At 35.2% G+C, this 24189-nt stretch overlaps 3 protein-coding genes across 4 annotated transcripts; 1 reads left to right on the top strand and 2 right to left on the bottom strand.

The window, feature by feature from the left end:
* Window positions 1-186: 186 nt before the first annotated feature.
* LOC101746731 (centrosomal protein of 162 kDa) lies at window positions 187-23848 on the top strand. Of its 2 annotated transcripts, none has more exons than XM_004931779.5 (5): window positions 187-852; window positions 9217-9772; window positions 9922-10437; window positions 10504-10718; window positions 11683-16020. In XM_004931779.5, exons 1-5 carry the CDS (start codon window positions 463-465, stop codon window positions 11905-11907), a joined length of 1902 nt encoding a protein of 633 aa, XP_004931836.3. In that variant the 5' UTR covers window positions 187-462; the 3' UTR covers window positions 11908-16020. The 2 variants fall into 2 exon arrangements, with proteins under 2 accessions (XP_004931836.3, XP_012550623.2); XM_012695169.4 differs by lacking the exon at window positions 11683-16020 and adding an exon at window positions 21276-23848 and having other exon boundaries at window positions 285-852.
* Mf-cpa (molting fluid carboxypeptidase A) lies at window positions 1429-8272 on the bottom strand. The gene is given in 9 exon segments (NM_001043468.1): window positions 1429-1792; window positions 2363-2509; window positions 2639-2735; window positions 2966-3091; window positions 4360-4520; window positions 5365-5498; window positions 6185-6376; window positions 6746-6994; window positions 8104-8272. Coding segments are annotated over 9 exon segments (1440 nt in total). The 5' UTR covers window positions 8198-8272; the 3' UTR covers window positions 1429-1552.
* LOC101743092 (pre-mRNA-splicing regulator female-lethal(2)D) lies at window positions 18936-23968 on the bottom strand. The gene is made up of 5 exons (XM_004931677.5): window positions 23788-23968; window positions 23451-23673; window positions 21414-21538; window positions 20128-20455; window positions 18936-19964 (listed from the first exon to the last, which is right to left on the bottom strand). Exons 2-5 carry the CDS (start codon window positions 23650-23652, stop codon window positions 19708-19710), a joined length of 912 nt encoding a protein of 303 aa, XP_004931734.1. The 5' UTR covers window positions 23653-23673; window positions 23788-23968; the 3' UTR covers window positions 18936-19707.
* Between the last annotated feature and the right edge of the window lie 221 nt (window positions 23969-24189).

Genomic DNA, 24189 nt, shown 5'->3' with positions numbered 1-24189 from the left:
GTCAAAAATTTTCAAAAACTGGAAAGGCAAAAGTAACATAGCATACACGCTTATCGTTTTTTGTGGGTGTGTGAGTGAAAGTGAAATGAAATTAAGTTGATTGATTGGGAACATTATTGGAATTTGGCATAAGTTTTAAAACATGCGCCTGTTTGACGACTTACTCTATTTAGATTATGTGCGGCCAATATTTTCTGTACTAGCTGGTATAACAAGCCTAACATGGCTTAGTTGTAATATCATAGTTTAAAAACTCAGAGCCAGGGCCAATCAGGCAATTATAGTAAAAATTAGAGTCCGTCCGTTGCTAAGCAACTGAAATTGGTTTGATAGTTTGATTGAAAATAGGACTTCAGGGAAGGTTAGCTTATTTTCTGTTGCCAGTGAGTTTTATTTACCAGTGAGTAATACAGTACGCTGATAAGATTGAGAAAATTGTAAATTAAGAGATATCAATTTACAATGGCGAAGAGTTTAATGGCACAAAATCAAGACCTACCATCGAACGATAATAGTTTGTCTACAAGAGAATTTTTACATATCGAAAAGACTTGTGAAGCTTTTAAAGATAGTGACGAAGAAATTAAAATGATACTTAGTGAAATTAATAAGCTATCTGGTGGGAAAACTGAAGAAAAACTATTAGAAGGTGACGTGGACGACGTAGAGTTAATTTTAAAAAGAGCGGAAGATATAGCCTTGGAGACGGAAAATCTTCTGAAAAATAGCCCAGTTGCCGCTAAAATTCATAAACTAACACCGGAGAAAAGTGAACCGTCAGCAATACCAGAAATACTGGTAACCAAACCAACTGAAAATAGTCAAGAAATAGGAAAACCATCACAAAATAAGGTAAATGTAGTTAGTAACCTAAACTTTGAAAATAAGTTAGGGTTACTAGGTTAAAATAGCATTGTTCTGTAATGTCTGTGCATTAATTCCAAGAAAAGCAAATAAGCTAATTTGAACTAACAGTAATGCTAGTTCATGGCATACAGCCGTTCGATGCTAAATAAGATAATATCCCTTTTATCTATATATATAAAAATGAATTGCTGTTCGTTAGTCTTGTTAAAATTCGAGAACGGCTGGACCGATTTGGCTAATTTTGGTCTTGAATTATTTGTGGAAGTCCAGAGATGGTTTAAAAGGTAGATAAATATAAAAATGCTCGGAATTAAATAAAAATTACAATATTAATTAAAAAAAACAAATTTTACTTTGATGTGTCCCCCGTCGCGTCGGACGGATTCCTTTTGTTTGTTTTAAGTTTATTTTATACAAAAAAATAGGTCTTTTATTTATCGATTGAGGCACTACAAAGTCTGCCGGGTCAGCTAGTTAAAAATAAAATAATTTCCATTTTTGTGTTCAGGTTTATTACCATAGCGACAATTAAAGACAATTAAAAAAAACAAATACATTTGTGAAAGTAGAATTTATTAAGATATAATATAAATATGCACATAATTAATTAATTATAAAAATAAATGCATCAATCCTATGATTATATTCATAAATGCAGTACTATCTACTCAATGGCAATATTAAATTATTCCTTGATAACTTGGCTAGCAAGAACCCTCAAGCCAGCTAAATTTTCCTTAGCAACGGGTACAATGAACGATGTAGGTAGAACAAAACCATAACGTCCTGTGTCACTAAGTTCAATAGTGTAAGAGTATTTGATTCCTTGTGATTTCGCCCAGTCATCTGAGCCACCTGCTGCAGGGTAAAGGAGACCACTAGATGAACCGACTTGATATTGAGAACCACCGGTCTTTGAGATTGCCTGAAATATAAAGTGTCATTATATGAATAGTATTATATATATATTTATCACTTAGATGGGTGGATGAGCTCACAGCCCACCTGGTGTTAAGTTGTTACTGGAGCCCATAGACATCTACAACGTAAATGCGCCACCCACCTTGAGATATAAGTTCTAAGATCTCAGTATAGTTACAACAGCTGCCCCACCCTTCAAACCGAAATGCATTACTGCTTCACGGTAAAAATAGGCAGGGCGGTGGTACCTACCCGCGCCGACTCTCAAGAGGTCCTACCACCAGTAAAACATCTGCTTCAATTAAAATAGATTTGTGAATATCATGATTTATGATTGATGTTTAATGTTTAGTAAATAATATAAAAATAATATTGTAATGATGATAAATTTGCAAGTAAAAAAAGCCACCACCCACGTATCTTCTATAGTATCGTTTTAGGTATTTTATGCTCTTAAAAACAGCTATCTAAATTTATTGTATATGGATTATTATTTAAGTTAAACCCATCTATTATTATTCTCATATTATTGATATATAATATTGATATACAATAATGTGATACTAGGACTTACCTCTGCCATCTTTTTTCCAAGATTATCTAAATCCTTGTAGTCTGGAGGCACTGCATTATCATATCCCCATGGATAAAGCATGTATTGACCATAGCTATGGTATGTAACATATGCGGAGAAGTTAGCCGCGCTTGATTTTATAAATTCCTGCAAAATGGAAGTACAATATTAGAAAAAAGTCTATTCTATATCTAACCCTACACAGGAAGATCTTCCACCAAGTGGTGCTTTTGGCCCAATCAACTAAAGTTTACTACTACTATAGATTACACTTACAGATAAAGCTAACGTTTCTGGTTCTGAAAAGGCATTACTTCCACGATATATTTCACTGCACGGACTGTTTGATGCGCCTTTGCCTCCCCAATGATGTCTATAAACAAAAAAAAAGATGAATGAAAAAAGATCATAATTAATTACATAAGTGCTATAGTATGTGCGAATTTAATCTTGTTTTGAATTCGAAGGAAGGTTGCCCTTAAACAAATATGGAATTAAATTTAGGACTATATTTTAGACATTTGGTAAGGAAAACCCCCGATCCGACTTGCAAAAAAAAAGTATTTTAAATTGATAAAGTACTTAACTTCTATAACCACCTACCCAAAGTTTCTGTTGAGATCAGTACCAGTGCAAGCACGGTAACCAGGCTTTCTGTTCTTCCTCCAAAGACGATCCACGGTATGTGTATACTCGTATCCATCTGGATTCACGACCGGCATGAAATACCTGTAGTGTTGTCTTGATTTTTAGCAGAATACGTTAACATTATCAAAACATAAATACTAGTTGATATAAATGGTTATAGGAGCCATAATGTGAATTAATTTTTGATATAATCTTTCAAAAGTCCAATTTTAATGACATCTATCCATAGACCTTCATCTATCCCGCTGGTTAGACAAGAACAAGCCCGCTTACTTCACATTGGAATAGGCACGATAATGATGTCAAACTGTGTGTGTTCTAAAACGTTCTATCATCATTATTTACGACAGGAATTAATTAGTAAATGTGAGTAGAGGAATAGAAGATGAGGGGAATACTAATGAAGGAAGGAAGTAATGCAGGAAGTTAATAGTGGTCCTAGAAGGCCGTGGTCGTATCATCTAAACGTTCGTGTTCACAACATGACAGTTCATGTAAGATTCTCTGGTATACAACTTTGTAGGCCTTATTTTGAAAATTATAAAATGCGTTTTTGAATTAACATAAGGCTTATTAAAAACTGGTATGGTATAAGCGGTAAAGGTATTTACTGCACAGTGGGCATTTGCGTTAGTTATATATAAGCGTACTGCGGACGCCGACCATCACTTAGTGCAGCCTTTCCCAAAGTGGGCGATAACGCCCCCTTGTTCACGCTGCAGGCCCAAAGGGGTAAGAGCCAAAAAAGAAATGGGGGTGTTGTGTAGAGGCTTGGGACGCGATTTGTAATTTCAGCTAGAGGAGAGGACTCTTAGACACCGACTGAGCTCTCGCTATAGTAGTTTTTAAATAGGTGAAAAAATGGGGGCGCTTAAAAATAATTTATCCTCAAACTGGGCAGTAGACAAAATAAGTTTGGGAACCCCTGACTTAGTTACTGTAGGGCGCTTTGGAAACCCACAGGGGTACCATTATTCTCTTTATTTATGCCACGAAACAGTCATCCAGTCATGTGAAACATTCATTCATTCCGATTTGAAGGGCGGTGACAACCGCCATACAATATCTAGGCATTGGTTACCACAAGATAATATCGGAGCCATGAGCTCGATTATCCATCTACAGAATAAACTAATAGTTTTTCAGTCTACAGACGTTCACTACTGGACACACCCCCCAAGTCCCGGGACTAAGACAATGACTCAATCATTAAGAAAATTAATAGTATTTTACATAATTAAAAATACTTTTACGGTTTAATCTCTTATTAAAATGACTAAAAAAAATTGCGAGATTAAACCGTAAAAGTAATTTTAAATAAGACAATTAAGTACTAATTCTATTCTTACCAGTCGATGCCCTTAATATCGTCAGATTCCACATCGAAATACTCAGCAAACTGGTAGATAAAGTAAGTGACGGTTGCGGGACTTATCCATTCACGAGCGTGGATACCGCCGTCGATGAACACGGCTTTGTTGTCTGATTTACCGTTTGATATGCGGAGTATCTGGTATAGAACGACAGAGATCAACTTTAATCATTGATTAAAAGTTTGTTATAGTATGAAACTGTATGCAGCTTGAGATTTTTTATTGCTTAGATGGGTGTACGAGCTCACAGCCCACCTTGTGTTAAGTGGTTACTGGAGCCCATAGACATCTAAACCGTAAATGCGCCACCCACCTTGAGATATAAGTTCTAAGGTCTCAAGTATAGTTACAACGGTTACCCCACCCTTCAAACCGAAACGCATTACTGCTTCACGGCAGAAATAGACAGCGTGGTTATTAAACTGTAGGCAGCCGCTTGACTCTGTCCCTGGCACTGCTGATGTCCATGAGCGACTGTAACCACTCACTTTCAGGTAGGCCGTATGCTAGTCTGCCTACAAGGGCAGTAAAAAAAATTTATAAAATATTAAGGACTCTTAATGTTCGTTTATAGGAAATGTTTAACTAAACAACACTCATTTATAGATGTCAACGAATTCCGTTTTAGTAGCCATTGATAATTAACTAAATAATGAAACAGTAGAGTTTATTTCCGATGTTAACTACATATCGACGCTTGAAAGGCAAACGTGACTAAGCGACAATGCGTGAACTTTACAGTAGACTAATTTAAAGTTGAAATACCTGAAAACAAAATTTATTTTAACGAATCTAGCTGTAGTAGAATCTAGCTAGTAGCTGTAGGCTTGAAATGATTTTAATAAACCTAGAAATATATTTTTTTTGCGCATCGGAAATGGTATTGCCTATTATTTATGTACAAAGCAGTTATTGTCGCTTAGTCACGTTTGCCTTTCAAGCGTCGATATTCAAGATGCATACAGGAAGGATCGAATTTACCTTAAGATCTCGACCTTCAAATGATTTTCCTATTGATTTCACACTGATGATAGAAGGATAGGTTTTTGCCAAGTAATCCATAAAGCCGTAAATGTCTTCTAATCTGTGATACTGTTTCCATGTCATTCGGTGACCTGCAGTGATAAGTTACCAGTTACAATTGAAGACATGAGTGGATGAAGGGGCTAAGTACATTTTTTAAGATTTTTTAGTTTTTACATTGAATGAAGGTGTTATGTGCCTATAAACCACATTAGACCTTAAAACTCCTGGTTTAAAGGTAATTTTTAGAAATTGCATGTGATGAAGGAGCTTTTATGAAGAAAAAGTACAAGCAACAAAAGTTTATTGCACGTATTCTCAAAATTAACAAATTGTATCATATTCCCTTCATCCACTCATGTGTTCAATTAAAATTGCTGACGCGAAACTTTTGAGTCAGTCGTCGAGCTGAGTGTATCCACAAATTGAAAAAAAAACAGTTATTCACAATAATGATAACGCCATGTTAGCATTCACAATCACACGCCATGATGTTAAAATCACGCTAACAGAACCAAAAGAGAATATTAGAACAGACGAAAACGTGCATTGCAATCCAAATTTTGTGCCGATTTTCAACAACGAACCCCAATTTGCATTCGGCCAATATTCCATTGGTATGTTCAGTGAATTGTAGCCCATATAAGCGCTAAATAAACCTAAACGTTGATTAGGTGCCCTGTAACGCCAAAAATTGTGAGCTCTTGCTGGAACAAAACGTAGCTCTTGGAATATTACTAGAGAACACTGTCCTTTCTTCTTAAATTATAGAACTTACCTCGTCTGTCTTGCAGTTCAATTTCATCGTTATCTAGCGGCGGATTTTCCTCATTGATCCTCTTTTGTAAATCTTCTATCACGACGTTGTAGTCTATGCTCTCTCTTTTGAAAACACGTGTAATATTTTCTACGACATTCGGTTTGATAAGGATGTCCACAGAAGACTGATTCCCGCCCCATGTAGAAATCACTGTAATGTTAAATTTGTTAAAGCTATTTATTTTATGACGCGACTAGCTGACCCGGCAGACTTCGTAGTGCTCAATCGATAAATAAAAGACCGAAACTTTTGTATAAAATAAACTTAAAACAAACAAAAGGAATCCGTCCGACGGGGGACACATAAAAGGAAAAACAAAATTGTTAATTTTATTTTATTTCGAGCATTTTCATATTTATCTACCTTTTAAACCTTCTCTGGACTTCCACGAATAATTCAAGACCAAAATTAGCCAAATCGGTCCGGCCGTTCTCGAGTTTTAGCGAGACTAACGAACAGCAAAACATTTTTATATACCTATATATAGATTGAAGAGCTTTAAAAAAAATCCAATCTTACGGTTTCTTCGTCGAAGTCTTCCGATTACTTGACGAGCTCCAGATTTTGTAGTGGAAACTTGCCACACTTGTGAACCGGAGTAATCAATTTTTTTCGGCTCATGATCGCGTTCAATTGTTTTCGCTACTATTATTGCATCTTCAACAACTGCGGCTGGGGCCGGATCGTCAGTTGAGAAGTCCTCTGTCAGTGTCTGTTCTGTTTGGTCATCAGCTACCGGTTGTCTTACCGAATTGCGTTGTGGCCATTCTGAAAGGCAATTATACTGAATCGTGAGGGATGTCCTATCATCAAAATGTAATCATGCGGTTCGTATATATTATTGTATATTTGCTTCACGACTAGGTATTATCGTGAATTATGTGTTATTATAGCGATTACCGCGAGGATAATCTTGATTACGAATTAAACACCTTTTGTTGTTACATGGATGTTTATTGTGCAGTCATAGAACAATAGTATACCATAGCACAATGGTCATAACGATTCAATCTACTCCTCATTTAAGTGTTGCGCTGTGACGAATTAAAAACGAAACTGAACAATAGCGGATATGTTCGTTTGTTTTTTTAGGATACGAAGACGCGTAAAGAATTTTTAAATAGAAATTATAATTAAAATGTTCGTCCCGTGCTTCGTGTGACATGTTTATGACTTTCTCTGGCCGAGGTTCGTTTTCCACTCGCGCTTAGTCCGATCTTTGTGTAACGGTTCTCGCGACGCATTCAATTGAATATTGAGGAGTTTCCGCTATGTTAATATTATTTTACGCACTATAGATAAAGGCTGATATTTTGTTATTGCTTAATTGTTGTACTATAAAAGATGCAAATAGTTTACTGGATGGTTTAGTGACCAACATATTAATGTTTTTAATACTAATTCACATTCCGAAACGCACCTAGCAATATGCTATTCAAGTCTAAAAAAAACAAAAAAAAAAACAGTATAATTGTGTAAAATTAGAGAAAGTATCCATACACTAGAATGCGAAAATTTTACGGTAAATGATTAAACGACATAGTACCGAAAAACCGTCCTAAAACGATGTCATTAGCCCTTGATAAAAAAAGAGTTTTATTATGGGTAAACTGCATGCGAATGTATATCATAAAACTTTTAAGGAATAATCTAAAGTTTTGAAGACCTTATGACAATGTGCTTTACAGACTTGATTTAGCTTTTAAATTTGTTGAATAAACAATTAAAAACAAAATGATAAAACAAAATAAATTTTATAAGACGAGAGTTTAAAAAAAAATTCTCTGGACCGAGTCATGTATTCGATAAAATAACAAAAATTATTCAATTACGTTTACTTTAGAAATATCGATGAAAACGAATTTAGTTCGGCATACCTTCTCCGGGCTGTAGTTCATTGATCAGAGGTGAGCTGAGAACGACGGTTAGGGCCGCCAAGAACAACACGACCGTTTGCCTCTTGGATCCCATGGCTACTGAACGTAAAGTTCGGTTTTGACTGCAGAGCTGGTTCGGGGGGCTTCGACGAACCGCCGCCTCTCAGCCGCGCTTCAATGATGCGACCGGACACCTCGTTTTGCGCCTTTTAAGCTCTCTCAACTTATCTTTTTCACTTAAACGACTGCACTATCTGCTGTCTCTTGAAGCCGTAGCTTACTGGTAGTGTTAAGACGATGATTTCAGGATCTGTCAATGAAATCGAACTCGTGCGACAAGATAAGTCTAAACAATGCAAAATAGAATGTATGGACATACACTAATTAATTTTGATGATATAGAAAATATCCAGGTTTTGATTATCATGTATTCAATGGTTTACATTTACTAAGCCTGTTAGTCAACGAAATTGCGATTATCATTCTTTGAACCTATCACCAAAAAATTGTCATCAACTTAAATACATAACTAAGCAACATAGAAAATAAAATAATTATTGAGAAATCGCACTAGTAATTAGATCACGATATATCTTTTTAGTAGTGCGATACTATTAATTCAGTGAGCTTAGGAATGCATCGTAGTATCATAGGAAGTAATACAATAAGGAAGACCGGATGTTCCTGACTAGTTGAGTCAACTAAAAATATACTCAATAAATAGTCCATTAAAAATTATCTTTGTCCAACAAAATCTGCGAAATGATATTAAAAGTATTTATGCTCCAAAGCTTCGGATATCGCAAATTAACTTCCGAATCGTCCCACTCGATTTTTATTTGGAACCTGAATGATAACTTGTTCTCAAGTTGAGCGGGCGCCATGCCCGGTCATTGCCTCAAGTTGCAGTTATTTACCTCCGATGACAAACTTTGTTGACTGTAAATACGTTTTTAACGATTTATTTATCTAGCTTAACTCATTACGGTTGATAGCTTTTCTTGCATTCTGATAGTCGACCTCGATACTGTAAGTAGTGAGTGTCGAATTGACGTGGGATGTATTCAAGCTGCGTCATATATAATAAAATATATGTTAAAAATATGTTTCTAGGTCAACCAATATGCTAAACATAACGTTAAAGAAAACGTTGAATCTCGGCGTAAATCAAAATCCAGGCCGTTCTCAGCCGGTGTTATTGATTCCAAGAAAGACTCCGGTAAAGTCGCGAGATTCTCAAGTAATTCACCTAAGAAAGCGAATGTTTGTAAACATGAAAACTTGTTAGAAGAACTAAAAGATACAAATGAAAGGGCCAAGAGTCTTGAACTTACAAACGTACAGCTAACAGATGATAATAAATTACTTCGAAAGAAATTGGATAAAGTCAACGAAGAGAAACATGTAGCTGATTTAAAATTGATAGAATGCGAAAAATTCATTAGTAGACTTGGTAAAGAATATGAAAACAGAAATTCTCAATTGAAAACCTTACAGGAGAATGAAGGTAAAATAATGGCTGAATTGAATAAAAAAAGAAACGACAGGAAGAATTTGACTATACAGCGTGATAAAGACGCTATTGTTATACAAGATCTTCAAAGGCAAGTTAAAGAAATGGAATTAATTTTGAAACGGAAACATCCAGATTCGGTATCAGCTCTAATAGGTAAGTTTTTTCCCCTACCTATTCTCTGGTAGCCTAAGGGGCTATTTCAGCCATGCACAGACGGAAACAGGTAAATATGTAACTGATATTGATGACTATTCATGATAAGGAAATCCATTAGTGTATCTAACATACATGATATTTTACAGTTGCATCGAAATCGTCAACAGTTGAAGATAATAAAAAGAAATTGCTTGAAGAACGTATATCCCGTTTAGAAATAGAGTTAAAAGATAAAGAGGATCATTTTCAGGGTATTTTAATGACACTTCAAGAAAAATTTGGAGACATGAAACAAAAGTATGAAAAACATATCATTGATGTCGAAAGACAACTCATGGATGAACGTCGAGTGAATAACGAAACAAGAAACCGATTAAATAAGACCAATCTTATTGATGTAGCCGTTCAAACGGGACCAAGAAATCAGCACACGATCGGTACGCAAACGCTACTAAAGCCTGATCGAACGTCGTCCGCAGTAAGCAGAGTATCACAAAATTCCACACTAATCTTGAATAGATTAAAAGAAGATAGTTATTTGGTGGCGACCATTAAAGGATTACAAGTCGAACTAACTGCCAAACAGCGTACTATTGGCAAAATAAATCGAGAGACGGAAGAGCTAAGAAAGAATCTGCGAACTCTGCAAAAGGAGAAAGAAGGTAAGTTTTATTAGATCTTCGAAATTTTGATAAACGACTTTTCACTTATCGCCTTGTGCTTTTCAGTTTTACTCAATTTGAATCCACACAAAAAAGTGAGCGGTAAACAAGGAAAGTCTACCGAGAATATATTGGCACGTATAAACACAGAAATGGAAGCTGAATTAACTGAAGTCCGGAAGGAGAACGAAGTGCTCGTACAAGAGAAAAGCAGTCTTCTAGACTCCTTAAAGCGGTCCAACGAAGACTTCATAGTTTTAAAAAAGAAAAGGATACAAGATGTAAGTTGATTTGGAAGCTAAGTGCTCCTCAATTGTTTTCTATCAAAAATAAAAATGTGTCTGTTTTTGTCTCCCATCGATCAGTGGTAGATACAGTCCGACGCTCAACGACCATGAATATTTCTGATATTGGTATTTTTTCTTATTTTATTTTTATTGCCTAGTTGGGTGGACGAGCTCACGGCCCACTTGATTTTAAGTCGTCACTGGAGCCCATAGACATCTACAGCATAAGCGCCGCCATCCATCTTGAGATATATGAGTTCTAAGGTCTCAGTATAGTAACAACGGCTATAGGCAGGGTGGTGGTACCTACTCGTGCAAACTGACAAGACATCCTACACCAGTAACATAAGTTTCTGAAATGTAGGTATCTATCTGCACTAATAGTGTTTAGCTATCTCTAAGAAAGATGAAATTAGCCTTTCATCATTCACGAAGCAGCTACTCCTAAGTTATTAGGTCTCTTCTGAAGGCGCTCGGGTAGCTGTTAGCAAATCCCACTCCTCCTGACTGAGATCTTGCTCGCCCACATGTTCTGGTGAAACTGGAAATGCCTCAGGGCGGCTAGTAATTCCTCAATCATAAAAAAAAGAAATCAGCCTATACATTTCATTTATCAGGAAAAAAGACAATTATGAAATACAGATTCATTCGTGAGCGCTTAGTAATCATTAATCGTTACCGAAAGCCCTCCGATTTTAAGAATTAATGTATTATATTTCTGGAAAACCAGTTTCAATCAAGCATAATTTTATTATTCCTTCGTCGAAGGAATACTTTGTTAATAATTTGTTATTTTTATTGCGACTTTTTTTTTAAATCGTACTTATTAGGGTTCGCACCGGAGACGATTAAACATTAATTGTATGTATAATATGTTAAGTGGTATTCAGTATAATTTTCGATTATTCCGTCACCACGAGAACTTGAATTATCGAGAGTTTCAATCTTTCTGCCCCAGCTTCACACGCTTCAACTCGCCCACGAGAAAGAGCTGATGCAAATGAACATGCAGATATATCCATTGCAAGAAGAGATAAAGTTATTGAATCGTACAATCGAAATACTCCAAGAACGAGTACAGAGCACCGAAGACAAAATGATTAAGTATCAAACTGCGAACAATGTTGTTGACTTGAACGGTGGCGGTGATAATTTAAGTAGGAACACGAGAGAATCCCGCTAATTTAACGTAGTACTGTTTTTTATTTAAATATGTATTAGTATGACGGAAATAATTTGGTCTCTTTGTCTGAAGCAGATATAACAATATTTATTTGTTCATTTTTCATGATTCGATGGTGATTCCACTGAATCCGCACGGAAAGGTCCCCCACCGACCTGCCAATCTCTGTCATGTGTTATGGTTTCCAGGAAAAGACAGTTCACACTACACAAACGAGTTTCCCAACTTCTTCTGTTAAAGTGTACGGCGACAGTCGACGTTGTGACTTCCACGAGATACGGTCGAGCTATGTTGTGTACCCACTAAAATAAAATGTAAATCGGCATATTGTTTCGGAAGAAACACTTTATACGTTACTTTTATAGCCGGTCTCGATATTTTCGAATTACAAAGTTTACGCAGGTGAAATAACCTCAGGCAAATCGTTTATGATTTTCTCTGCATCGATAAAAAAACACGTATGGCACTCGGGGACTGCCGCGGTAAAGCTCTTGCATAGTATTTTTTATCAACTTACGCAATTAAAATTAGACAATAATCATTTAATATTAAAACAATAAAAAAATAAGACCACGCTATATTTATAAACGTTAACAAAAGCAAAACATTAACTGTCCCCTTCACACTTATAAGCTAGACCGCGCAAGAGAGAGATGGGCAGACTTTTCATGATGCGCATGCAGTGAGACGTCACGCCACGCGCTTATGCACAAACACTATACAAGCGTAACGTGTGAATGTATTGAACGCGAGCTATATGGTAGGTGGAGTGGGGGTGTTAGGTTTTATATTCGTTACGGAATTTATTGATTCGGTCGCCGCGCTCAAATCCCGGGATAAAACCTACGCAATAGCTTAGAAAACGGATGCAGAAACATTGTGACTCTTGGTTCGACGTTGACGTCACGTCGCTGCAACATTGCAGATTGTTTTATACATTATTACATCATTAGTTCGTCAACCTTTTTTTCCTTGATAGCCTTGAGAAGCTATATCAACGTTACCCTAGCATGGAAGTAAGCTCTCGGGGCTCAAACCGAAGGTGTTGCTAACATTGGCCCTAGCAAGAGCCATGCTTCGCAGAATCTACCACCGGATCGGAAACGCGACCCACTGAGAAGATCCGGCGAGAAACTCAGTAGGCTATCGTCAACCAATTAATATAGACCGTAGTAAGAACTGAGTAACGTAGATTATTTTAAATTACCTACTGTAGTTTAGGTATCTGCCGAAGTTAAATACGGAATAACACAAATGGTTGTGGGATATTTTCTTAAACGTCCACAAAAAGAAGGCAATTACATTTTTGCCTCGATTTTCGTAAAACTTATGTATACTATTTAAAAGCCATTTAAACGCTGAAATCAATACGGCGTAATTGAGTTCAACTTTAACAAAAGAAGTTTTGGCTTTGATGTTTTAAATTAATTTATTAGTACTGTATACAATGAAAACAATAGATTAAGTATTAATATTACGCTAAAGAATAACGTGGGACCATATTTGAAAGGTGCTTATTAGTTAGTATGTATGTACTTCTTTTCTTAGTATATTTATTAATTTATTTACTCTTGCAAAAATAATAAATAATGTATCTTTTTTTTTGTCTACCTAACTGCCAGTAGCCTTGAGGGGTTATTATGGCTTTATCTTGCATATGGGCGAGCTAACGGGGCTCAGAGAGCTTGAGGATTGAGGGCTTGAGAGAGCTTGCTATCATCAGCCCTAGCAAGACTAGTGCTTCGCTGAATCTACCACCGGATCGGAATCGCGACCCACTTAGAAGATTCGCCAAGAAACTCAGTGGGCTATGTCTGGTTAAAGTTACCGAACTCTGTCGCTTTTGACGAGGACGGTGACGGGTGTTAGGAATGCTTAAAAGCGCCGAGAGTTGATTGGGAGGAGCCAAAATGATAATGTCCAGGACGACGGCGGCTGTTCGTTGCACCGTCGCGACATTTAGGTCGGGTATGTAACTTGAGGCGGCCGAATTATGAGGGTTATCGTGCCGCGCCGCTTTCTCAACGAAATAATGTATCGAAGTTTAGTATATTATTATTATTATGCACTTGTACATCCAATTAAATAAATCACACGCCTAGGAAAATGTGACGAACAATTTTCCTCGCTATGATTCCATAATACGCGGTCGTCGTGGCCTAAAAGATAAGACGTCCGGTGTATTCGTATCTAACGAATGGTTTCGGTGTTCGAATCCCGCCGGCAAATACCGCTTAACATCAGGTGGGCCGTTGAGCTAGTCCAGCCACCTAATCAATAAATAAATAAAATAGGGAACCGATAGTTTCTTTTTTATTTGGCGTAAAATTTCGAAACTCATCTGAACATAAAGTTATTATGTGTGACGTCATTTTCGTCCGTAATAAACTACTGGACGAACTAACTGCATAAGAGAAAATTATCATACTTAATACCTACACAACCTTTAGCCTCTTATGATATAATGAGTTTTTATTTGTGTTTAGCATCTTAAAATTATTAGATTTTGTTCAGTGCTTTAAATTAATTATTATTATTTTACAAAGATAGCAATTGATCACTCATTTTAATTAAATTAAGATCCCTTTTAATTACTTTCATAAATTGTTTTATTCGTGTCCGGTTTCTATTAGAAATCTACGATTTTGTTGTTCGAAGTCTAGATTGAGCGTTACTTTAGATATTGGTATACCGTTACATCGGCTGCACTAACAGCAGAGTTACGGTAAACCACGAACTTTCATTACTATTTTTAAATGTTTCGCTTCGCTTAATTATTTCAATCACGTGAAGACTGTAGTTTGAGTTTACCAAAAAGATGGCGAAAACTGAAGTTTTATTTTAGAAGACGGTCATTTTCAATTTACCCTCCTTTTATGGTAGGTTATTATAGAAATTATGTTTTTCAGGAGTTTACATTTTGTTTGGTTTGTGTATGGTAAGTGACATATTAGAAGATGTATTTTAAGTTTAGTTTAAGCATATTGATAATATGATGCGAGGTTTATCTTTTGTAGTCGCGAATTAGACAGTATAGCAGAGAAAACTCGATCTAAACAAATGTCAACGGTATCGGGTATGATAGTGATGGACGATGTCCTAGGCCCGTTCTTGTATGTCCCTTTTTAGAGCATATTTGTTCTTTAAGTAAACCGTATATTTTTTTCTTAAAATTTACTAGCGAGAGAAAAAGCAAAGCAAAGCTCAATGTCGCAGTGAACGAAAAAATTCAATTTCAATGAAGAGCCGGGAAAATCTTTTATGTTCAGGCGCTTTATAAATTTTAGTAACTTTTTAAAGTTAGGCTCTTCAAATGTCGCTGTCCAAGACTAGGGCCTAGCCTCACGGTCCTAAACCTAAATTCGCCACTGAATAACAAATGTTCCAATAGTCAAGAGTTAAAAAAATATTTCTTGCGTTCTTTGGGTCGTCTTTAGCACGCATTAAACTACGATCAATTAACTTCACTATTTATTGGTTGTGAGCAACGGTTACGACTTCTTAAGTTATATAAATCTCACACTTATGTTGTTTGCATTTATTTTACAATATGAATTTAGATACTATGAAATTGAAGTTGAATATCGCCACAAAATAAGAAATAATGGAGGGTAACGGTATGGAGCACAATTTGTGTAAATGTTTCTGTCGAACAACGATCACTTAGGGTGGCGCCACGGTATCGAAGGCTGTAATTTAAAAAATAGCCCTAAAAGTTTTCATTTTCCAATTCCACACGTTACACTCCATTTATAACTGCTCTAGGCATATCGAACCGCTTGCTATGCTAGCGCTGTTTTGGTGGGCTTTTGAATTGTAATTTACTGTTTACAGCTGGACATATTTTCAACTTGGCTCTCACATAAAGTTCTCCATAACTATGCCCTTCAAAAAACAGATGTGTAGCAGGTACTCTGTTAAATGTTAAATTAAGTGTCTAATATTAAAGGGTAAAGAAAAATCAGCACAAACCCAAATTGTGCCTGTAAGCTTAGAAAATTTCTAGTCATATACTATTTTCGTGAAAATTTTATATACCTACCCACCGAACGATAAGCAAATGTGGTGCCTTCTTTATTTTAGTTGTAACGAAATATATGTTTTTGTACAAAATTGCGTTTCATTTTTATGGCTCTCAAATCAGAAAAATCGTAATGCTGCGGTAGCATACAGATTCATCGAATGTTCCGACGGTAGTTCTAAAATTCTAAAATCGGAACAGGTTCTAGCGAAAATCTTTTCTTATCGATGCCCTATCGGTGATTTGGTGAAGTTAGAAGGGTTATTTTCATTACAGGTTACAATAGTGTATACTTCGCAGATTTCAGGCTAGTACCTATGCAACACGTCCACGTTATAATTTATATTCAAACCTATTTTTTCGTTAGAATGTTTCATATTGTAGATACCTACCAGTAATTGTAGTCGGCAAACATATGCAGGATATTGGGGGCCCAAAGATGTCACATATATTAATCCTTGGGTACTTTCGAAATTTTCTAATATGTTAAATAAAATTCGCATAATTTATTTTGGGTAATTAGTGATGGTAAGGCATTTAGCGATTCCGAGTGCTGATGATACAGTCCTAGATTGCCGCAAAACCAGAAAGCGTTGAGATGGACTCCATTTACCTTTTGAGGCTGTCATCCTGGCTTGCTGTGAGAAGACGTCGATGATGCACTGACGGTGTGGCGTGAAGACTACTTGCTCAGAGGTTTATAGAAAACGTGACTGATTATTTCGTATTAGGTACTATTTACCATCGAGCCTGTTCGGTAGACTGACAGTTCGAATATTGTCTTAAAATATTAAGTACTCGGGTTTTATAAAAAAAAAAATTATTTGACGTTATATTTTTTAATTTCTTTTCCTACCTATGCTGATAGCTTTGAGAGGCTATTTCAGCTTCTCCTTAACGTGTAGGTGAGCTCACGGGGCTCAAACCGGGGGTGTTGCCAACGCTGGCCTTAGCAAGAGCAGTGCTTCGCAGAATCTATCACTGGATCGGAAACGCGACCCACTGAGAAGATCCGGCGAGAAACTCAGTGGGCTTATGTTAGATACCGTTAGTCATTCATATTTAAAACATTCTTGTTATTTTAAATTTTGCACAAAAAAGATTTTCGATAAAATATTACATAATACAAATCTTAAGTTTTCTCCCTTTCATAGTTTTATTTTTAACTTAATTTTCGAGTAGGCGCTGTCTAGTATTACGTAAACAGGCCGTGTGTGATTTAATTTTATTTTGTTTAATACTATTTAATCAGGGTCAAAAATGAGTACAATCATATGATAGCGTCTCTTGATGAATACAAGGATATTTTTTAAGATACCTTGTTTTTACTGAACTTTATGAATAATACTCGGTCCTTCGGTCGTATCCGAATAAACATTAAGTTTAACGGCTCTTTCACCCCTTGCTGATTATTTAAATTGATGCCCAGTGCTGATTATTTAAATTTTGCAGAAATTGTTAAAGGACTTTTGAAAAAGTACCATTTAAGAAAATATAAAAATTATAGCAAAATAATTTAAAAAAAAAATTATAAATATTATTGACTTATAAAAAAGGTTATACGTGCGCGCGCTAATCCACTACTAATGCGCAATACCGACTATCTACTCCGCAGTTTGTAGTGATTGACTTTGTACGCATTAATAAAGAGCCGATCTGTCGTCGATTCGCGCTAATGACATTCGCTTCTTTATTTCCTACCTGTGCTTATAGCCTTGAGAGGCTATGTCAGCTTCGCCCTAACATGTAGGTGAGCTCACGGGGCTCAAGCCGGAGTGTTGCTAACACTGGCCCTAGCAAGAGCAGTGCTTCGCAGAATCTACCACCGGATCGGAAACGCGACCCACTGAGAAGATCCGGCAAGAAACTCAATGGGCACTTCGCGCTCAAAACAGCTCAAAGTATAGTGAGGTCTCTACCGGGATTCATTTGAACTCGAATTCCCTGAGTCTACAGATGTCGCCACAGACAAAAACTGCTATCATACCAGTTTTCCCTACAAGCTCCTAGTGCTCTTTAGGAAACCATTTACACAAAATATCGGACTAGACATAAATAAAGATCATAATTTTACGTCTGTGTGCTTAGTGCGAGCTTTTTAACGTTCTCGATAGCGTAAAAGTTAGCCCTATTTTGTATGCAGTTGGAACAGCGCCCCTAGCGGCTGACATAGCCAAACGTTCCCAATCCATACAAATATGAGCTAACTTTTACGCTATCGATAACGTTAAAAAACTCGCAATAAGCACACTGACATCAATCTTGATTTATTTACAAAATACTTATTACTCAAATACAAAAGACGTCAATTTCATTGCTTTAACTTTCAAACTGTTACAACTTCAAAAGTAGGTATTAAAAGTTTGGATGCTGTGCATGATTTTGTATTTTAATTTTTTATTTTGGATGCTAGGATTACTTGGAGCCCTAAGGCCTTTCTAATTTCATCTCATCATGATCTGCAGAGTAATGAATTTGTATGACAGCCTATATCCGCTTTTGTGTAATTTTCGAAGTCTTCAGTTCTGACATTAAATACGTGTTCTTCTCAGTACAGAAGGGCTAGTTGCTAAACAATAAATACTAAATTATGGCCAAACTTTATATCGGTTGATGAAGTATTTTTCCAACCAATTAAATTGTAAAAAATGACAACTTTTTCGACGAAGTAACAAATACCTAAGCAATAAAATTATCGGGTTCCTAAATTTAGGGAGTTTTGAAGAATTTAGTTATTTATTAACCTAGTTTTTTTGACAGGGGCTCCTTAAAGGGGGGCAAAGGGATAACAATCATTAATACTTTAATGATTAAAGTCTCTTGAAAAGTTATGGCTTGTTATGTTTATTAAAATTACACTATGTAATATTATACATAGGGTGCACTGGAACTGCCTCCGAATACGCAGAGTTTAAAAATAATATCAGTTTAAAACTGATGTATTGTATGGTATCTGTGGGACAAGTAAAATTTATTCATTGGTATGAATCAAATGATACTAAAGTAATGATGCAAGTTATATATGTTTATTAACATATCTCTATATACAATCATTATATTTGAAAATAGAAACATTTCATAGAAACTCACGTAAATCTAATAAAAATGTGATAAACAATAAAAATTATGCATTAGGCTTGGTGTTACGTAATTGTTAGTTGTTGCAACAGACAGACCCAAACATTCCTTTGACTCTATGGCAAGTAACCCCTGCCACGAAACAATCAATTCAGCAAAGAATATATCCACATTTTTTATTCAAAGATTTCTCTAATATATTATCACAATCAATCCACTTATTCATAAATAAATTATAAAATTGTCAACTGAGTGTCTCATTTTAATATCTTATGTATAAAACAATGTCAAAAACAATTCACTATTCAATGTGATCACATGGTCCACTGTTGTGCATAAATAGTAAACTATATACTTTTACTTTAGTCTCATATCCACGTTTGACACAATCATCACCAATTCATTGTCAATAGAAAATGACACATTTGTTTATGTTATGTCTTCTAACGAAAGTACATAAGTTTATTTTTAAGTGTACACTTTACGTGCTGATGCCTAAGCATTCACGTTTTTTATTATGAGTGATTGACACTGTATCTGCGATTCACCTAATGATATTCACTCACTCAATGATTTTAATTAATTAATTTTGAGTCTACGAAACGAGCCATAGCAGGCTAGACATATATCATAGTGGTTCACAAGTTTCACTAGTTTGTTTTAATAGAACGTGTTGAAATATCGAACACTAGAATCCTGGGTTACTCCGCGTCGCCATTTGCGACCGTAAGGGGTTCTTCTTCTTCGTTATATTCTAGGGACAGCACCGATCCTCGTCTCCTTTTACCGACGGGAGTGTCGCTACACTCACTGCCCGAATAAGTCCTTTTGTCAGCGGGAGACGGTCGGTTACCGTTCACGGTCGCATGGGACGCGCGTAATTCTTGTTGTAGGAAAAAAACTGTACTCTGCATGCCTTCCACATCTTCATCTAATTCTTGTAGAAACTCATCCAATTCTGTAAATTTTACAATTGTTGTTAAGCTAAATATGTTTGCAATGTTTTTTTTTTTCTCTCTAATATCTATAATAATGTTGTGAAATTCTAGGATGAAATATTTGAAATGCAAAATTTTAATAATTCTAGATAATTCAAATATAATTCTAACTGTTAGTAATACCTGATTGTGATTTCTTGACTTCTTCACTAAAGCTCTTTTGCAGTGCTAGATCACCTTCCAACTTTGCTATCCGGCCACTAGATGTCATTCGTCCTAAGTCTTCATTCTCTTGGTGCAACAGTCTGCATTTTGCCATTAATTTCTTCCCCGTATTTGAATCAGGAGTAAACTTCCATGCGGAAAGTTCATTTTGCGTTTCTTCCAACCGAGCTTTTGTTGAAGTTAGTTCTTGTTTGAGTCTTAAAATAAGTACATTGACAGCTGGATCAAGAAGAGTTGATCGACCATTTAGACTTGCATGCGAAGATTTCAATTCCGTTATTTGACTCTAAAACAGTTTTTATTTTATTTTTACAGACAATCTCATTTTGTGTTAAATTTAAATAATATTACAGATTATGGTTACAAGACTGGGTAAATATAGGGCAACAAGTCAACTTTATCAGATGTTTTTCCCAAATAGTTATATTCTACTTCATTTCTAAAGTCCACTTAAATGTGTTTTGTTAACTGTTTGGGATAAGAGCCTATGGACATCTTAGACAGATATCATGGAATCTCTCAAAAGTCAATGCAAGTTGCGTCATAAGCTATTCTCATTCTGCATGCTAACTATATGGTGGGCACATTGACTATTTGTAGAATTATTATCTTTTGACACAGACGCAAGGCTATATGATACTGTTATTAGAGGTAATAGAAAAGAAAATTGGTAGTCCCAGACTGAAATTAAAGTGATCTGTAAATTCATTTTGATAGTATTAGATAACATGGAATCAAAGTTCCAACCAAACGAAATAGTAAACAATTTACAGTTACAAAAAGTGCACTTTTCAGATAATATGCAAGACAACAATTTAGATAAATGTTCGCAAACTTGTAAAATGTTTAATAGCAATCATGCAGTTGCTTTCATCTAAATGAAAGCAGTTAAATCCTTAAATCATATTAGCTGGAACAGCCAAAGCACTATCTGGTAAGTTCTAACTGGACCTATAGATAGCAGTAGAATAATGAGATTTGATGTTTTTTTTGTTTACAATTTGATAGCAGATTCGAGGGGCTATTCTGGCTGCATGTTAAAAGATAGGTAAGCTCATGGGAACCATCCCGAGAGAATATTCAAATATATTTTTTGTTGTTCTCAGGTAAATATACCATTGGAATTGGAATCACGATCACCCAATGAGAAGATCCAGAGAGAAACTCAGTGGGTTGGGTGTCATTGGTCTATACCTTCTTTAAGTAATCATATCCAATTTATCATGAGCTAAGGTAGAACTTACAACATAATCCTGAATTTCTTGCTCCTTGGCAGCGAGCCTCCGAACAAGTACTTTCTCTCTGTGTTGTGACTCTGCATATTGCTGTTTTATTTTATCCTCTATCTCTTTCGCCTTTTCCAAGCCTCCTGCACATAATGGAACATTACTGAAGTCTGATATGGATATTCAGTATTACTACAAATATACATTGTGTTCATTCATTGGTATTACAAAATACTGAAATCTACAATACTATACATTTAGTTACTTTATTTTGTTATTTAACAATAAAACCGTAACAGTAAAAACATTTCAATTTTAAATGATGATAAATAATTATTTTAACAATTTGTAAAATCGACAACACCTTAACTAAATTATAAAAATTAGTGGATTTTGTTTTTATTATATATTAGAAAAACATTGTGAGATGAATGTGCAACAATGAATTAAGATAAATTATAAATGTATGGGAACACTTCTGATCTAACTTTAAGGAGTAAGACATGGCAATCATACATTCATAAAGCATTGGTTTTTAATTAAGTATGTGTATTTTATTAGTGACAATTATAATTAAAAACAAAGGCTTTTAAAATATTGGTGTTAAGCATGTGCATGTGCTATATCGTAAATGCATTTTTTTTATAAATCTAATATTTAATGTTTAAGATTATGTAAATCAAATGGCTTCTTGTAGATTTTTCTTAATGTTACTAGTAAAAAATTGTGTATATTATTAGTGTTAATTTCATGTTATTTGTATGTATTCATTTTGTAACAGTTCTAGGCCTTTAAATGTATTTTTCAATTAAAAAATGTCACTATCTAATTTTTTATTTTATTGTATGCCAAACTTTAAAAATTATATGTATTATGTGCAATGTTGCTTATTTATTTTCTTGTGAAATAGACGAAAATTAAAATTTTACTTTTCACTTTTTCAGTTAGTTTTTTATGATTTTGTGAGTACAAAAAATATTGATGAACATGTGTAGACAGTAAATATGCTTTTCAGTATTCATTTACTTGGTTTTTTTAATTTGCTTTTCTTAAACAGCATAACATATTATACAATTACATTAAATATTTCCTTCATTTAAGGTCTTGTTGTTTATTTTAAAGTGCATAATGCACAGTAAAAAAACCATACATAACCAGAATACAAGCAAATTTACATTCTCAACTCATTACTACCAGTGATTAGGATGTGAGCACTATAGATGAAACTTTGTTCACCCATTAGTATAGAAAAGTATAAATGCCTTAATTTCAGTTACATTCAATAATGATGCCCAAACATAATTCATATTTATTTATACACTTGAAAATATAATTAAGTAACTGTAAATAATACATAAATACTTAAAGAAGCAAAACAATTACTTATTTAGGAAGTAAAATCAAATTGGTATATTTTTAATCAGTATGTTGGTTGATTATGTGATTTTTGTTATTATTAACACATGTCCATTCCAATAAGGTTGATAGTAAGGCTTCATTTCTAAATATAAAGTCTACAAATACCTTACTTTATATTTTTACATTTTACGTTATTTGATTTCACTTTCAATAACCTATACTTATGCAGAATTTATAGTAATGATGTATGTACCTAAATGTACAAAAAAAGGGTAGATAAATATAGATTAAGATGATAGATAACAAAGCTGCACAAACAAACCTTATCTAATATGGCAAAACAATTGAAAATATATTTACTTTTTCATTTGCAAAAAACTGGACTGCGTTGCTTTCTGGATTTACCGAAGTTGTGTATGTAAGAACACTGAACATCAATCCAGGACAAACTGGAGATAACACTTCCACTAAACACTCCACTGGCTCACCACCAAACACCATATCTTGATCTTCACCTTTACCAAACACCTAAATACACCTTCTACACGTTTACGAACTAAACAATTTCAACATCACAGAACATTTTCGTTAGATCACTAATTTTAGTTAAAGTATTGTCGATATACAGATACATGAGAACTCGCGGTATGACCGAGCGCCGACCGATGCGGCTTAGCTCGTTATTCTCTTATATACCTTCCAACTGTTTATTCAACTTTTCGAGGTGATCAATGTACGAGTCCTGGGATTTCCACGCGGAGCGGAGCGCATCGGCAGAAGCAGCGTCTAGCTGCTGCGGGGTCAATAACACTCGGATGGAGTTCGTGTCACCACCACCGGTGCTGCCTTCACACGCTGCCTCACCATGGCGCTCTGTCTCCTCGGACATTGCACTCATACACGTTTAGAGATATTTCGACTGTAAGCAAAGGAGCAATGTTAACATCCTAGCACGGGTTATTTGCATTTTTCAACCGTTACGGGAGACCTATTGCAGGATATGGATTGACAAGTGAATTAGTTTGTAACTTACATTTGTTTAATAAGAATTTTACTTATTCGTTAATGATATATCAATAAATACTTTTACTGATTTTGTTTACTATTCGTTATAAATAAATGCTAAGTATACTGTAACGAGCACGAAAAATAATCTACGAGGTCATCAAACGATACACGAACGACGCCATTTTATAGCGTATCACTTTTTAGATAGTGCCACACGAATACGAACCTTTAAGCCTAAGATTTTTAAATTAGCTGGAAACAAGACCATTGGCCGCTTAATGATATTTATATTTTTTAATTTCATCAGGTTGAATTTTTTTACATGCAGTACGCTCCTGCAAATAAGAATTAAAAAACAACTCAAAATACTGTGCAAATTTCTTAATTAATATTAAATATAGTTGCAGAATAGCAAGTGGTAGTTTTC

Source organism: Bombyx mori, chromosome 3, assembly GCF_030269925.1.
Source record: "Bombyx mori chromosome 3, ASM3026992v2".
Lineage (NCBI taxonomy): Eukaryota > Metazoa > Arthropoda > Insecta > Lepidoptera > Bombycidae > Bombyx > Bombyx mori.
The sequence above is the reverse complement of the archived record's forward strand: the minus strand, read 5'-3'. Positions and strand labels throughout refer to the sequence as shown.